The 17,483-nt window shown below is 41.6% G+C and overlaps 1 protein-coding gene across 2 annotated transcripts in view; it reads right to left on the reverse strand.

Annotated features, from left to right (window-relative positions):
• GPBP1 (GC-rich promoter binding protein 1) overlaps positions 1–17,483 on the reverse strand; it is a 40,592-nt gene that overhangs the window by 5,747 nt on the left and 17,362 nt on the right. The window contains exons 3-10 of one of the 2 annotated variants that reach the window (XM_056848191.1): positions 10,272–10,397; positions 7,900–8,023; positions 7,123–7,346; positions 5,815–5,881; positions 5,101–5,285; positions 4,483–4,620; positions 4,134–4,295; positions 2,554–2,741 (exon numbers count right to left, since the gene is read on the reverse strand). In XM_056848191.1, coding sequence (XP_056704169.1) covers positions 2,554–2,741; positions 4,134–4,295; positions 4,483–4,620; positions 5,101–5,285; positions 5,815–5,881; positions 7,123–7,346; positions 7,900–8,023; positions 10,272–10,340 — 1,157 coding nt within the window. In that variant the 5' untranslated portion in view covers positions 10,341–10,397. Of the gene's footprint in view, positions 1–2,553; positions 2,742–4,130; positions 4,296–4,482; positions 4,621–5,100; positions 5,286–5,814; positions 5,882–7,122; positions 7,347–7,899; positions 8,024–10,271; positions 10,398–17,483 lie in introns of both variants that reach the window. The other variant, XM_056848190.1, reaches the window with a different exon arrangement.

Here is a 17,483-nt window from a genome sequence, read left to right on the forward strand (position 1 = left end):
CTTCTTTGTTCCTTGGCTATTTACAAACAAAACATTTAAATAGCTACCTTTCTACCGGTAGGACAGGAAGGAAACAAGGTCAGAAGGGGGCCACGGTCAGAAAAAGGTTGAGAACCACTGCTCTAAATGACAGCCCTTCAAAAACTTGAAGATGGCTACCATGTAACCTCTCAGTCGCCTCCTCTCCAGGCTAAACATACCCAGCTCCTTCAACCTTTCCTCATAGGGCTTGGAAACTCACAGGAATGTTAGGACTACTGGATGCCCAGACACAGAATTGTGTTGAATCCCTTCCAAGACATTACAAAGTGCAGAGATCCATTTCCTCAAAAATGCTGGACCAAAGTACAGGAATCTCCACCCAAAGAATCAGGCAGAGCAAGAGGGGGCCAAATTTGGAACACCAACTAAAAAGGACTTCCAGAAGTTATTATTATACACTGATTGCTGAGGGTCTGCAACATGCCAGCAGCATGGAGATGAACTTGGAGAGACAGCAAATGACAGTGACAGATAATGCCCACCTGTCTACCTCCAAGCGGTCAGATGGACTAACTGAAGACATGGATGAAGCAGGAGATCCAGAGACAGAAGTTCTGGGATCACTGGAAGATAATAGCTTGAGTACCATGGATGTCTGACCATCTTGGCCGTAAGTTAAGTATGAGCAGTCAGTGTGACGCAGCAACAAAAAAAAGCTAATGTGATCTTGGGGTGCGCATAAACAGAGGCGTAACATCCAAATCGCAAGATGTCATAGTTTTGCTGTACATTTTACTGGTCAGGCTGCATCTAGAGTATGGTGTGCAGTTCTGTGGGCCTCACTTCAAAAAGGATGTGGACAGAATCGAGCGGGTGCAGAGGGGAGCGATGAGGATGATCAGGGGCCTGGAGACCAAGCCCTACGAGGAAAGGATGAGGGAGTTGGGAATGTTTAGTCTGGAGAAGAGGAGGTTGAGGGAGGATATGATTGCTCTCTTTAAGTATTTGATGGGCTGTCACTCGGAGGAGGGCAGGGAGCTGTTCCTGTTGATAGCACAGGGTAGGACTCACAATAATGGGTTTAAATTGCAGACGGAAAGGTACCGGCTGGATATTAGGGGGGAAATGTTGCAGTAAGAGTTGTTCAACAATGGAATCAGCTACCTAGGGAGGAGGTGAGCTCCCCCTCACTGGCAGTCTTTAAACAGAGCAAGCTATGCCACTTTTCACTGGCAGTCTGCACTGGAAAGTTTAAAGATAAGAATCACCTTAATCCATTTCACAAAGTCCTGATGGTAAGTCTCCCCTTCAACAACTGCTAGGGAGAGTGATTTGCAGCTCTAACTCTGCTTGCTGCACTGTTTGAGCCTGACCCTGATGGTAAACCAGGAAGGAGCATGTGAAAATCTATGCCCCTCACCCCTGATTCACCAGTGGATAGACTGCAACTCCTGAAGCACTGCTTTCCTCAGACACAGCTGTCCAAGTCCAATCAGGTGGAATGCAGGGAGTGGGAGAAGACATAGCACTGCATAGCCTTCCAGCCTCCATACCAGTAAAAGCATATACCCCCCTGACATTTTGGCTTACACAAAGACCATAGAGTACCCCCCAAATCTCATGGCCTTAACATGTTATGAGCGAGGGGAACATACCCCAAGAATTATTGACCTTAACCTGTCAGGAGTGAATGGAAATGCATTTTTCTACTACTTATTAAAAGAAGCTCTCTCTCAATCAAAGCAAGAATTGATTAGACAAAGTTCACGGCAGGGCGCAGGTTGACTTCACGGATACATCAAGAATGCACATCAAGGTTCCTCTGCTATTAACATATTTTGAAATACTCTTGAAAAAATAAGCTGTTCAACATACTGCATTCCTGTAATGATTTAGTCAAAGGATCAAGGTTCCTTTGATCCACCAAAGTTCCTCACACCTTTCTGGCCAGAAGAAGAGTTGGATTTTATATGCCAACTTTCTCTACCACGTAAGGGAGACTCAAACTGGCTTACAATCTGCTTCCCTTCCCCTCCCAACAGACACCTTGTGAGGTAGGTGGGGCTGAGAGAGCTCTAACAGAGCAGTGACTAGCCCAAGGTTACCCAGCTGGCTTCATGTGGAGGAGTGGGGAAACCAATCCAGTTCACCAGGTTAACCTCTGCCGCTCATGTGGAGGAGTGGGGAACCAAACCCGGTTCTCCAGATCAGAGTTCACCGCTCCAAACCACCGCTCTTAACCACTACACCACGCTGGCAGGGCCCAAGAAAAGAAACACAGCTATAATCCCTAATAAGTCTCATCCTTCTGCTACCAGAAATGCTAATCCCCCCATCATCCTTATTGTTGCTTTAGAGAAAGATAGACTCTAAAGAGGTGCAACAAAGCCTTGCCTATGGTAGAGAAATGACTGGCAGCCAGGGGGAAAGTCCAACTCACCAGACACATTTGACCTGCCTTCTGGTCCCATCATGCAGGACCTAACTCCATGCTGAATTAACTTGTACCCATTCAGAGAGAAAGATTTTTCTTGGAAGGTGAAATTGAACTGAGTTTTTAAAAACACATACCGATGCTCTGCTTCAAGTGAGCTTGAAAGGACATCAGTCTGAGGAAAAGTTGAAGAACGGATGATCTGCTGGGAAATCACTGCAGCATTTCTATTTTCTTGCGGAATTTCATTTTCAAAGTTTCGGTTTATGTCCCTCTCTTGGTGACCACTGTTGCTGTTATGTAAATTAAATTCATCGTCATCCTCCTGTTAAAGAAGTCACATATTTCAGGAAGTTCCAAGCATGACTTGCTTCTCACTATTTGCAACAAACCTTTATATTGCACCCACCCACCCCCAGCGAGTTCTAGTTAAACTGGAAAATGCTCACTTATGAAAAGCTCTAAATTTGAAAAAGTCTCGTTTATGATAGTGTGTGGGGTGGAGGACAGATTTCAGCAGCTGAACATTATACTAAGATGGACAGTATCTTCCAGAAACTGCAATATTTGTCAGTGAACCACCATACCAGCTTGTGTTTCAACTACTTTGAAAGATGTGGGGCAAAGTGCTGTCAAGTCGCAGCCGACTTATGACGAACCCAGTAGGGTTTTCAAGGCAAGAGACTTAACAGAGGTGGTTTGCCATTGCCTTCCTCTGCATAGAGACCCTGGACTTCCTTGGTGGTCTCCCATCCAAGTATTAATCAAAGCACTTAAAAAATATAACAGACCCACATGCTAATCATAGCCTTGGAGCCACTAACATTTTCCTCCCTCAAACTGAAAACTATACTGCATATTCACAGTACAAGTGAGGGGAATATGCTCTAATAATTGAGTTTCAAGGACAACCGAGTGACTAAAATACCAGGAAGTCACACTGCCTTCCCTACTGAAGTTCAAAATCTGTGAACTTTGCCGTTAAGGTTCAATGCACACTTCTGACACCAAGAGACTTTATAGAGAACACAACATTTTAAAACTACCTGAAGTGTTTGACTGCACTCGGAAACCTCAAAACTAAGTTGCTGGTGCTCTGCAGGCATCAAAGATAAAAGGAGGAAGCCTTTAAAACTGAGATTGTGGGTATAAAAATATGGAATCCAAGGGCAATTTATCATCTAAAAACTACATCAAGTAATCAAACAAGTAAAAATACTATGTGAGTTGTGGAGTGCAAGAGCACATACCCACCACTGTATGGCTATTTAATGGGGAATGGCGTTGACATCTGTGTGTGTGTAAACAGTCGATTCATACTGATCTTCCATATAAACAGAAAGAAGGGTGTAGTAATAATGGCATTGACAGGTGTGTGTGTGTGTGTGTGTGTGTGTATAAACAGTTGATTCATACTGATCTTCCATATAAACAGAAAGAAGCGTGTAGTAAGCATGCAAACTTGGCAAGCCAGCATTTAGAAAAGGATGATTTATGGATGTATATTGTTACTGCTATCAAAAAAGAAACAAGAAAAATATTTGCCATTTCCAACACACAAAGAATGTTAGCAGAACCAGTGCTAAGTTGATGTGATTTTAGCAATCTTTTAATACAAGGTTTATATGAAGATCTGCTTGTTTCTGATATTTAGAATGACAAAAAGCCTATTACATGGGTTTGATATAATGCTACAACAAATAAGTATACCCACTACCTTCTCTTGCCCAACACAGTTTTCATCATGTTCTTCTTCAACTCGATCCCGTTTCAATGTCTTCAAAAATTCACTTTTTTTATCAGTGCGCATTCGCGTCAATTTGGTTAAGCGAGGCTGGCCCAGTTTATCCACTGGGGATGAGGAATTTGACCGATTGCACTAGAAGGGAGATAGCACAGAGGCAGGAGAAAAAGTGAAGAAATAGGATAAAATAATTAATTGACCAAAAATGACTATTTCAAACAACTTGGTTTCATGGATGTTCAGACTCTCCAAATACATTGTTTAATGCACAACCTGCCAAACCTGAAGCAGCCCAGACAAAAAAGGAAGAACACATAAGTACCTCTTTCACTGAATTCTGTGATCCAACAGTCTTGGCAGTAGATTTGAAAGCACTGAAGTTTCCAATACCATATGCAGAATCATGAGGAAATGGAGTCCCAAGCTTGTTTTCTTTTGTTTGGCTTTTCCACTGTGTAGACTAAAATCAAAATGGTAAGGAGATATTTGAGGAATAAAGTTATTTAAGAAACCAACCTGGTTCACCAGATTAGCCTCTGCTGCTCATGTGGAGGGGTGGGAAACAAACCCGGTTCTCCAGATTAGAGTCCACTGCTCCAAACCACCACTCGTAACCACTACACCATGCTGGCTCTCTTTTTTAAAAAGTTCAATTGATCTAACATTACACGGAAGAGCTTGAAGCTACTATTTATAAGGGTATGTAAAATGCCCCTGACCTGAAGAAACTGCATGCTAACTCTGAGGGCACCAGAAATAAAGAGGTAGTAAGGGAAGGTAGAGGAGAAAAAGGAGGAAATTAGAAATGAAGATGAGCAGCTACGTAGATGCGCTTCACCATAATTTCACTTTCACACAATGTTATATGAACATACAAGCAAAGAAACATGGGGCGAGCAAGGCTGCCCTGCTGTTGATACACGCCACTTTCAACTCTTACCTTTGCTGGTGGAACAACTGGCTTGGGAACTAAGCCTTTATAAACACTTGCCCCAGTCCCGTTCTTAGCTGGCTGTGAATGAACATTCCCTCCCACAGGGAATCCAGATATCTGTAAATCTTTTGTATTGCCTTTTTTAATGACCAGCATTCGTGGAGATCTAGATTTAGGATTTAGAGGATATTCTGAAAATAAATTGAAAAGAAGTGTCATTCCAGATTTCAAGGGTAAATTCATTGTGATTATACAACAGACTCCAATTCTTTTTACACTTTTGTAGGGCATTTAATCAGAGTGCTTGAAGCCAGCTCCATATCACATGAATGACACCACCACCTTGCTCAAAAATAAAGATCCTTTTACACAGATAGTTTGTTTCTCAACACAGAGATTCAGAGGAAGTCCCTGGATTTAAAAAAAGTATGAACATTGCATTCAACACACATGTACATTTACACACATTTAGGCTTCAGGCTTTGACCAATAAAGCCGTACCATAAAAGGAAAGGATATATACACACAGACAAAAATGAAGAAATTTAGTTATCAATGAAGACCAAAATTTTCAGGTAAACAATTCACAACTGTCAGAGGAAAATTATTACCCAGAGAAATAAAATTACTAATAATATGCAATAGTAGTCTTTTTTATTTGTATGTAAAACAAAATAGTATTCAAGAATTTTACTGCACTGCAAAGGCCAGTACTCTTACCCCAAACGCCTGCAGCTAAAGATTTATTCTGGTTTGGTTCTCTCTCATATTCAGGATTCAGGGATGGCTAAAAAGGAGAGAAAAACACAACTTGATTATTTTAGAATCTTTTTTTTTAAGCCTCCTGTTTGAAATCTAGTGTGCCAACTGTCAATTTATTCCCAGAGAACAGTCAGATCTTACAGCATTAAGGAAGTGGGAGTGAGTCTATCAGACTATCAACAGGATGCAAGTCCTTACATTTTGGTGATAAATTCTGAATTACTCAATCTCCTCTTGACAGTTGTGCAGGGGTGTCAAACATATGGCCCGCAGGCAGGATCTGGCCCCTTGAGAGCTCTTATCCGGCCCGTGAGCCAGCCAAGGCAGCCACCCCCCACCCACCCCCACTCTCGATCAAAGCTGGTGAGGCATGGCCCGGCCTGTTTATATTAAACAATTGTCATGTTGCAAAGAAACTTCTTGAAGACTGAGATACGCATTACCCTACTCCTCCTAAGTATAATAAAGCTAGGAATGAACACTTCTTTGCCAGTGATAAATATGGGCTTTAGTAAGATTCAATGGAAGGATCCTAATGAACACTTGAAGAACGGAACAAATTGTGTTTAACTAAGGGCTTAACAAATCCCAGGCATCAGGTCACCAAAGTGCCTAGAAATTTCACTGTTTTGACTAGTATTTTCAGCAGTGGTACCCCTCAGCAGTTTTTCCACTGGCGACAAGTGAAAGAAGAGGTCCCCTTTGACTACCAAAGGCTATGCTGGGGATTGTGGGGCCTGTACGGACAAAAGCCATGTGGGATAAAAGCTGTAATAAGGGGGGAATTGGCTGAAATTGAGCAAAATACGTTCCCGGATCCAACTCAAAGCTTATCATACTACATCAGAATGTTCTAGTATATGACATAAAAATAAATGTTTACAAGGTTCCTGTCAAGGTTACACCATTCAATGGTAGTGGATGAATTCATTTCTTAGCCAGTTGCTTTCCGTATAGCTCCAATAATCAATTAAATTGACTTTTTTAAAGCAACCATGGAATTATTATAAACTGGGGAGACATTAGGTTAGGGTTAGAGGTTAACTTTTTGTTACAATGACAACCAGAGTTAGCCCTGTATTAACTGATAAATCACAACACTTCTGTCATAACTTTATTAAAATTGTGTGGTGAAGACATTAGGATCGGGTTTAGTGGTAGCAATGATTATAAAGATTTTTCATTCGGAAGTGAAATCCTGAAGGCTGAAAAATGAGTGTGGCTCCTAAATTCTGGAGCCAGCTCCTAGAGCCAAATAAAACTCACAAAATCTTCAGCTTCAAATTGTTTGTGTTCTTCCTTGTCTTCCTTTTTCAGATTCTCACAGTCGGGTGCATTGCTTTCATGCAGTCCTTGGCTTTTCCCAGAGTGGAAGCTGCTGGTGCGAGCACGTGAACCTCCACCATGGTATCCCCCTCTGTGATTTGTGTTTTCAGTGCCATTTCTGCCTTGCGAGCGCCAGCCATTTCTCTCTTTTCTTCCCAAATGCCCTAAGATTTTTAAAAATTGTAACACAAAAACAAACAGCAGTTTTGAATAGGTTTAGATCTGCAGAAAGGCTATACCTAAGAAATTATTGGCTTGTAACTGAACCCTGTAGGGACTGGGCTGTAATACTGTATGCACCCTTCTACCTCCTTGTCCCCTGCCACATGAGATGAGGAGGTAAGCGTGAATACAATCTCCCCCTAACCTAGAAAGGCAAGTGCAGCCCATGACCTATGCTGGGGTCCAGGTATTCATACCCAGTTTCTGAATGCCCAGATCCATTAGCAACTGACCTAATTGTCTTTGCAGACTTTACAAGTATCACTTTTTCACAGATTAACACTGTACTGTAAATCATGGATTAGCAGGAACAGGCTAAGGAGTACAGCAAAAGCTCTGTGAGCAGGAGTCTTTGGAGAATTATTCTGTATAATGAAATGTTCTGCATTCTACTTAAACAGTAAGAGCAGACAATGTATGACTAAGGAGTTCCAGAACATTCAAATAGGTCACCATAAAATAGGTGAACATCTTATTTAGAGACTAAATACAAACCTCCATTTGAACGGCCACTACTAGGATCAAATCCATCAGAAGAGTTATGCCGTCTACGGTTAACTTCGTAACGGTTCTCAGTCCATGAAAAGCTTTCGGAATGCTTCTCAAGATTCAGTGATGACTGAAAGTGGAACAACAATATTTAATGAGGACTACAGTAGCAACACTACTATAGTCAACACCAGCCTTCTAAAGCATACAGTAGTGTAATATTAATCTTTTCCCAGTTTTGCATGTTAAGCATCTTCCAAAATCTTTCTAAATTCTGCACACGAGGAAGACAGGGCTAAAAGCATGGCACCTTAAGGACAAATTCTGTAACAAATTCAGCAGATCTGTAGCACCCTGCCGCTCTACATGTGCTCCATCGGTAAACAGGGTATAACTGTATATTGGGCTGCACTTACACACCTGGAGGTCTTTAAGCAGAGGCTGGATGGCCATCTGTCGGGAGTGCTTTGATTGTGGGATCCTGAATGGTGGGGGGAGGGTTGGGGTCACTGGGGATGTGGGGGGGAGGTAGTTGTTAATTTCCTGCATTGGGCAGGGGGTTGGACTAGATGACCCTGGTGATCCCTTCCAACTCTATGATTCTATGAAGTAAATGCCACTGGATGGTTGTAGCTGGCATTTTCTACTACAGGCATACGTACATCATAATTTCCAAACAAAACGTTTGTTTCCATCTATTCAGAAGGCTGAACTATTTGGGGTCTCTTTCTGCACTTCCAAATCATCAAAGATAAGTATTACTTATTCTCTATGCTGTAATTCACAGTGGGTAGCCGTGTTAGTCTGTCTGCAGTAGTAGAAAAGAGCAAGAGTCCAGTAGCACCTTAAAGACTAACAAAAACATTTTCTGGTAGGGTATGAGCTTTCTGAAGAAGTGAGCTGTGGCTCACGAAAGCTCATACCCTACCATAAAATATTTTTGTTAGTCTTTAAGGTGCTACTGGACTCTTGCCCTTTTCTCTATGCTGTAGTCACTGAAAGATGCACTATTAGGAAACAGTCTTTGTAGTGTTACATTCAACACCATTTAGAAACAATTAATAAAAATTACTGCTACATACAATCATGCAGTCTGCATTTTCAACACACAGTGGCGCTAATGCGCCATCCGACTTGCTGATGTTGCACCGGAGTTTTGTAAAAGGTTTGCAGATTTATGACCTTTCAGGCTATTATTGATCGCTACTCAACAGTAAGATGAAAAACCTGATACCTGATACCCAAGAAGAGAAGCAGGCAAGAATTGCTTGTTAACAGAGTGAAGGAAGCATTTTTAACTCCAGATTCTTCCACTACCCACAGGCATCCTTCATATTATGAGACTGCTGTCTCCAGGACTACAGGAGAGGTGCTTGACTTCAAGATATTTTCAGCTTGTTTTTAAACATTTACTAAAAAAACCTTTATTGCCATCAGTCATTTTGTAGATGGAACAATTTCAAGCATCCGTTTTAAGTACATTCCTTAAAATCGAGGGGAAATCAAAATTTTATTCAAACCACAAAGATCAATGTATTATCAACCAATCTAAAGCACATTTCCAATTTTGTGGCAACAATTAACAGGTTGCTTTGCAACTAAATAGAGCTGCTATGCACTCCAGGAACATAGTGCAAAAATCTTAGTTTTATGTAGTCCATATGTTTTTTGCATTGCAGAGCTGTTTCTGCTGAGAGATACAATACATATTTATGTTTGGCTTTTTCTATGTACACGACACTAATGAAGACCATCCCCTTGAACGCGAAGGCTTCGCTGTTATTTGGAAATGTGCTAAGTCAAAAATGCTTTCTTCGATGGGACTTTAAAATTGAAACAATGTGTAATTAAATCTCAATTTTAAAATTTCAACTTAATACATTTTTTTTAAAAAAATAATTTGATTAAAAGTGAGCTTGGAATGTAACACAAAAACGTAACCCATTAAAACTGAATTTAGGACCCTGTTATGGATAGCTTCTTTATAAAGAAAAAAATATGGAAAACAACTTTCTCTGTCATCATATAGCATAACTGTTCAGATTATAGCAAGTCACTACAGCTATCATCTGCTGCTTCACTCGAATAACCTTTTACTTCTGTTTTATGCCATTTACTTTCTATCTCAGACTAAAGCTGAGACTTCGTTGCATTCGCTTTAGAGTAGATATCCTTTTCAACAGAGTTATTTTTTTAAAAAAAGAAAATCAAAGCTAAAACAAACTCAAACCTAAATTTTAATTCCTTGCAGTCTATTTTTTTACTCTGAAAACAATGGAGAAAATCGAGTACATTTATATTATGGTTTCCACAATTTAAAAAGTGAAGTTTAAGCAAGTTCTTATAACTTGTGATTCTAGAGACAATAAGAAATTCACCTTTGATGATGATGATGATGGTGGGGTAGGAAAATTAAGCCAGGCTGGAGCAAAGTCATGCTGCGCCATTTAGGTCCAGTCTCACCAAGTCAGTGAAACAAGGCTTCAACACCTCATTGCAAATGCCTGTCAGAAAAGCAAGAAATATTGTTATATGTAAAGAGGTAGGGAACATATTTTAGTGTCCAAATCATCAAACTTCAATTTTTCGTTGTTGAAATGGTTTCCCACCCACAAATCTACACATGGACTTCTACAGAAACTGCACAGGCAGAACGCACTAAAAATGTCTTCTAGAATCCAGTTTTAAACCACAAAACAAAGAGTAAAGGATATTAGATGATCTGGCTAAACTGTGCAAGTTGAAAACAAAATAGCAAAACACAAGAAGTATATTCACGATGAACATCAACATTAAATGAGAACGCTTAGGCAGGGCTAGAAGAAACACCAGTTACAGTAGAGTTCACCCAATCATATGTCTATGCAGCAAGCTATCCTGTTAAGACATTTTTACCTCCCTCCTCAAAATGTCTGAGGCATTTTACAACATTAAAAAAACACAACACTGCTTAATATTATATACTTAGAAGCAGAATAGAATCTAACGCATGAGGTACTCTGCCATGTGCCATTCAATCACAGCTCTCTTGCTATGCAGTGGGAAATGTATGCTTTGCATGTTTAAAACCTACCTTGGTTTATCCACTAAGAACTAAAACAGGTATGACAGTGGATGAGATATTTTTTAAAAGTGCAATTTGTACAGTGCAGAGGTAGCTTCACCAATTGAAAACGTACACTTTTCTAGTTCCAGTAAGCAAAAAGAAAATGGCACAATGGCACCTTTTTCCTTCTCGGGGCTAGCGGCACCACAAGGTTTCAATGGGCAAGTGGAATGGAAGAGAAGGGTTAACCCAGCCCTCAAGCACTCCAACTATTGGACTTTTTGAAAAATCCTGGGATGACCTGTTCACTGATTTCCCATACCTGGTTTTCCCCTAACTTTCAAACTGTCATTCTTACTCTTCAGATACGACATCTTCACATAACCTTCCCAGAACACTAACCTCAATTCCCCTGAAGAAATGAAGTACTTTATTGTTGCTGTGAAACTCAGCAAATAGAAAACCACACTCATTACAGCAGTGGTACTCTACTGGAAGAAGACAACAAGAGTCACATTTGCTTTTGCCATCAACCAAAAGACCCGCATGACTATGCCCTGTGTGCAACCCCAAATATACAATAATATAAGATGTAAATATGTAACAATAACCTTTCTCATTGCCAAAGCAATTGGTTCTTTCCCAATAGAGAAGTACAATTTCTGGAAAATATGCAGCTGTGGAAAAACATGCTTTTTTTCTGGACTTTTTTGGGGCAGGGGAATTTGGGGGGAAAATACTTCCTTTCCTAATAAATCTAAACCTTTTAGCGATTTAACAACATAAAATGCATCATGTACAACTTAGTTTGCATACAAGTTGTATGTTTGCGGGATAATAGATGTTAATTAATTAATATTATGTTTTGTAATATTATGTTTTATAATTTGCATAAAGTAATTTGTATAAAGTATAATTTAATGGTTTTATATTAGTTGAGGTTAGAAGGTCTATATTCATTCCAGCTATTTACAAACAGTAACTTGCCCAAGACATGTATTGACAGGTAGAACTGTTGTGTGGTGTAGTTTGCATTTTGTTGTTTTTTTATGATACTTTTTATTAACATTTTTTAACGTGCACATACAGATTGGGCTTTTTCCAGGGAAATTAACAATTTTAAGTACTGAATATACTTGCGTATAAGCCTAGTTTTTCAGCCCAAAAAAGGGCTGAAAAAGCCGGCCTAGGCTTAAACGCGGGTCAATACGGTAGGGGAGGGAGGAGGAGGGAGGGGGGAGCTTGCCGCCGCCGCCATTGCCACCGGGCCCGCACGGTTCCCCCCGGCCAGGAGCGCCCTGGGAGGGCCTCCTGCAACCGCTGGAGGGCCACGCCGCCGCCCCCGCTGGGAGTGCGCAGCTCCCCCCAGCCAGGAGCGCCCTGGGGGGCCTCCTGGGCCGCGGGGGGGGGGGGGGCGCCGCCTTCACCAGGCCTGGAGCGGCCTAGGAGCGGCCTGCGGGGCCTCCTGGGCCGCCGCCTGCCTGCGCACCAGGTAAGCCTGCTGGGGGGGAGGGGTTATAAGCTGACCCTTGGCTTATACGCGGGTGCCTAATTTTTCCCCATTTTTGGGGAGAAATTAGGCACCTCAGCTTATACACGGGTATATACGGTAATAGTATACAACATACATTACTTCATATATATACATACACACACATTCTATTCTTTACACTTCTAGTCTAATTATTCCAGATTGCAAAGCTCTAATTTCTCACATTACAACCCTTATCTATTGCTTCTATTTTAATCTTTTTTAATGTTTTTGTTGAGTGTTTTATATTGTGTTGAAAAATTAAAAAAATTAAAAAGTTGTATGTTTGCCATATTTATAGAATTTAAAAGCATACATATCATTTTCTGTAACAGAAATTGCAAGTATATCCAACTCTTGAGAGTTATACACTGATGCACCCCAATTCCACCACAGCACAAGTGTCTTTAATTTTTGTCATCAGAAAAGTTGAAGGTAGAAAAACAAATTTTGCAGAACTAAAACAAAATATATTATTTAAACAAGCTCTCTCATTAAGTAGGTAGGACCACCTGCATGTTTTGATATTAAGATAAAATCAGCACATTTAAAACTCTTTAATAACGTCTTATCACTAAACACATTATAGCTTATTAATTATTGACAAAATTACATTTAAACAAAAAAAATTCTTGAAAATGTTGTACTATGTCTGTAGTATAAGAGGGTTTTCTTCAGCACTCCAAAAAAAATTTCAATTTTTCCGCTGGAAAGGTCCTCAGACTTTTTCATGTTGTACATTTATGAAGAAAAAAATGCTTTGTAAGGCAAGATTTTTCTCAGTAGGAAAATATTTCACAGGAGGTTTTATTCAGTGCTCCCCAAAATTTCTCAAAAAATTTTCCCATTGGAAAAATTGAAAGTCCTCAGACTTTTTTCTGTTCCATATTTTGAGAGTGGAAAAATCTTGACTTAAAAAAATGGAAAAAGGTTTTCCCCCAAAATTTCCATTCCCCCCTCCCCCCCGGCCATGCCCTACCACTGTTGAACCTTAACCAGCTCTTGTTTTATCTTGAGTGCGGGAGTCATGCAAGTTGGACTTTTGACACAAAACTGTGCAAGCTTTCAACTTCTCTTGAAATCTTTATGAGGCAGAATGTTTTTTTTTAATGCTTATGTTAAAAGACACTTGAATGCTGTGGTGATTGCACAGAAACTCCACAGAGGGATGAGGGTTGATGGGCAGGAGACCCTTTTACTTCCATCTCTGGCACAAGGCCTGCAGCTCAGGAATGCTCACACCTTACCCATCCTCCAGTCCCTCCAATTGCAACTGTTCCAAGTTAGGGACCATGAACCAGTAACAACTCATACCAAGCAAGGGCTTTACCCATCATTCCTCATTGGAGAACAGTTCTCAAGCAACTCAGTTTCATGCCTACAGTCCATATAAGGCTGAGCTAAAAACACAAGATACATCCTAGAACAAAATGCTGAACTCACTGTGAAGGCCCCATTTCACATGCAGAACACAGGTAGACTGATTTCCTGAAAGTGGTGAAACACAGAATTTACCTTTGGCAAAACCACAAACGAACGAGATTGAATGCAGAGGTCTGCAAGAGCGAGCTCTCCCCAGCGAAGGCAGGACGAAAAGTGGGAAGTCGAGGCTTTCCAGCCCAGAGGACAGGAAGTGAGATTTTGGTCCTGCCTCCCCGAGCAAAGGGCGGGAAAACCTGAGCTTCAAGATGCCCTTTCCCTCAGAGCGGGAAACATACAGTGCCCCCAATTCTGACACTGCTGATACCACTGCCACTAAACACACCTTATACAAAAGAAATTTGTGGTTCAAAGGGAGGCTTGGGTGAGTGCTTGCAGCGCCACATGCTGTTACCATCAAAGAAAGCGGTGAATAACTGGCGAATATAGAACTGTGCCCCCCACCCAGGAAACACTTTGCTAGGTGATGCCTGGATACTGGGGTCCAAAATGTGAGGCAGCACTTAGGCCAAAGCCGTAATCTGCCTGAGAAGCCTATAGGGACTTAAACCTTTAAAGAGACCTTCTTTCAGGAACACTGTGATCTGAGGGTGAGAACCTCCCACACAGAAACCCTTACTTCTGTTTTCCGCGCTATTGTAGACACTGGAGGTTGACTTCCTACAACAGCATGGTCAGCACAACATTTTTTGAAAAGTTTACAGGGAGATCAAGTTGAAGGGTCTTGAGAACCAATGCCTCCTTGGCCACCTGAAGACATTTCAGGGCAATGGACTTCTGATACGGTAGAAAGGTCAACTGGAGCAAATGAAAATGGGCTATCCCAAAGAACACTGTTGACTGAAACAGTCATCAGACACTGAAGCCGAATTTAAAACATCAAGTTCATGGAACAGGATACCCATGTCAGCTGGACTGCCTGTATGATTTTCTTCTCTGTCTCTTCCCAGAGGAATACTTTGCCCTTTACAGTGTTTATGATTGCACCCTGGTGAAGAAATGATTGCAACGAGGCCAACTAACACTTCTGATAATTTATGATGAAGCCACCCGTTGTTTCAAACATGTTTCAAACAGTCTTAAGATCCGGCAGGATCAAATCTCTGGAAGGTGACATGATTAGGAGGTTATATGGATGCATGTGAATGCCCTTGGTGTAGAGATTGGCTATCAGCAAGACCATCAGCTTAGTGAAGAATCATGGGACTGAAGGTAGTCCATATATCATGGTGCTGAACTAGAAGTGCCAATTCTCAAATGAAAGCCTGAGGAATCACCTACATGCTGGTAGGATGGAAACATGCACACACAAACCACCTTGGGGGAGGTCTGCAGATGTGATAAAGTTTCTCATTTGAAGAGTTTCAGCAACAGTTTTAAGGTTTTCCATCTTGAACTGTTCCTATGTCACAAAACAATTCAAGAATTTTAGGTCTAAAAACAGCCCTCCAGTTGCTGTTCTTTTTAGGGATCGATGCCTACGTGTCTCTGCTGCAATGGCACAGGCTCAATTTCTTGTACCTCCAGCAGATGAGAGATGGCTTCTTTTGTTTGGGAATTTGGAAACTGCATACTGTATAAATCTGTCTTGAGGGGGAGCATATCCTGACACAGTTCTTTTTACCCGCTTGTCTGAGGCTGTCTACTCCCAGTTCTCATGGAATCTTTGTAGCTGCCTCCCTGTCCTGTATAGTGGCAAGTCTAAGGGCCAGAGGTGTGAGGCGTGGTCAGGAGCAGTCCAAGTCAAATGCTGGGTTGTCACTAGGTTCAGGTTCCAAGCAGCAGTACCAAGAGAGTAATCCAAACGAGTGGTCAGGGTCTGGTCCAGAGTCAGAGTCACAAGGTCTCAGAAACAACCAGAGTTCACAGTCATCATGAAGTGGTAGCAACAAGTTGTTCCCACAATGAGTCAGCCACAGTGGCCTGCTTAAGTAGCCCTGAAGTGAATCAGCTGCTGCGCTTTACCCTGACTCAGCATTCTCTGCCTGGTGAAGCTCATTAGCCTCATTACAGTCATCTAGGAGTGTCCTTCACTGAGCTTGTAGTCTGGCGCTTCTCCAATCATGCAGCTGTGCCCTGAGTCTTTTGCACCTCTGCTCCAGCGGCTCTAGAGGGCTTTCTGGCAGCACCACCTGAGGCTGAGCTTCTGGCACAGGTAAGTCCCCTGCACTGGGCGGTTGTAGACATGGGGAGGCCCCTTCTGCCTGTGGTTGGTTAGCCTGCTGCAGCTGCTCTGTACCACTGCCTTCCTCTGCTTCAAGGTCCTTTTCGTCTGAGGAAGCAGGCTGACTCATGACACTCCCCACTGGCAGACAGTTGCACTGCAAATATTGTTCATCTAGCTTTGAGGTGGTGGGTGTTCTGAAGCTTCATCTCTATTAAGATCTGTTCCACAAAGACCTTCTAATATCGCTTTGGGATCTTGGGAGGGTCTTGTGAGAACCTTGGCCTTTAGATTGTAAAGCCTCTCATCTGACTGAGATGGGCATGGGATTCTTCCTACCCTTTGTCTCTACGAGGATCATCTAGCTAACAAGCAAACCACTTACCCTCTGAAGCAGGGATATGAAGCTGTGGAATGTGGAAGATGTGTCATGGTCCCATTGTTCAAGCAAAGATACTTGCAAGTGGACACCAGTGATGCCATTGCTCAAACAAGTTTCTCCAAAGCTAGGCTACCATCTGAGTAGCTCTTTTCCAGCCTCAGAAGATAACTGAGGACTTTTTCAATGGAAAAATCAGTGGGAGCATGGAAAAAACCTCCCCTTTTAACTCTCTATGTGTGTTTTTTAAGCTATTGTTCTCCTCCAACTACAGACCACAACATTAAGAAGTATCAGTAAATCTGAGTACACCCTAAACTTTAGAAGAACACTGATCTCTCCCAATAAAAACATCACGTATACTAAACTGGATAAAATTAAGCAAACACCATTTAAATAATAAATAGTTCTCACAAAAGAAGATTTCTGATCAAGAGATCATTCCAGAATCTTGTTAAAATCACCTCCTATAATGATATGATTATATGAAAATTGGCTTAGTGTGTTGAAAACACGTACAAAATATCCCAGGAGCCATATGTAATTTAGCTGGGCTCACAGATATTTAGTACAGTCAAAAGATGCATCAACAAACTTTGCCTGCAGTACTAAAACACACCCATTGGGGTCTCCACATTCTCTAAGAACTTGAATGTTGGATTTTTTTATGCATTAGGGTATCCATCCCCTGCCCTGGCCTGGATGGCCCAGGCTAGCCTGATCTCGTCAGATCTCAGAAGCTAAGCAGGGCCAGCCCTGGTTAGTATTTGGATGGGAGACCAAGGAAGACCAGGGTTGCTGTGCAGAGGAAGGCACTGGCAAACCACCTCTGTTAGTCTCTTGCCATGAAAACCCCAAAAAGGGGTCGCCATAAGTCGGCTGCGACTTGACGGCACTTTACACACACACATCCATCCCCTATTGAGCATTTTGATTTTACTGTTGCATGGTTTTTACCAATCCAAATGTATCTAAAAGAGAGGAAAATGTAAACGTGAGCGTGAGACCTTTTTAAAAATGACATTTTTGA

Source organism: Euleptes europaea, chromosome 4 (genome assembly GCF_029931775.1).
Source record: "Euleptes europaea isolate rEulEur1 chromosome 4, rEulEur1.hap1, whole genome shotgun sequence".
In the NCBI taxonomy this organism is placed as follows: Eukaryota; Metazoa; Chordata; class Lepidosauria; order Squamata; family Sphaerodactylidae; genus Euleptes; species Euleptes europaea.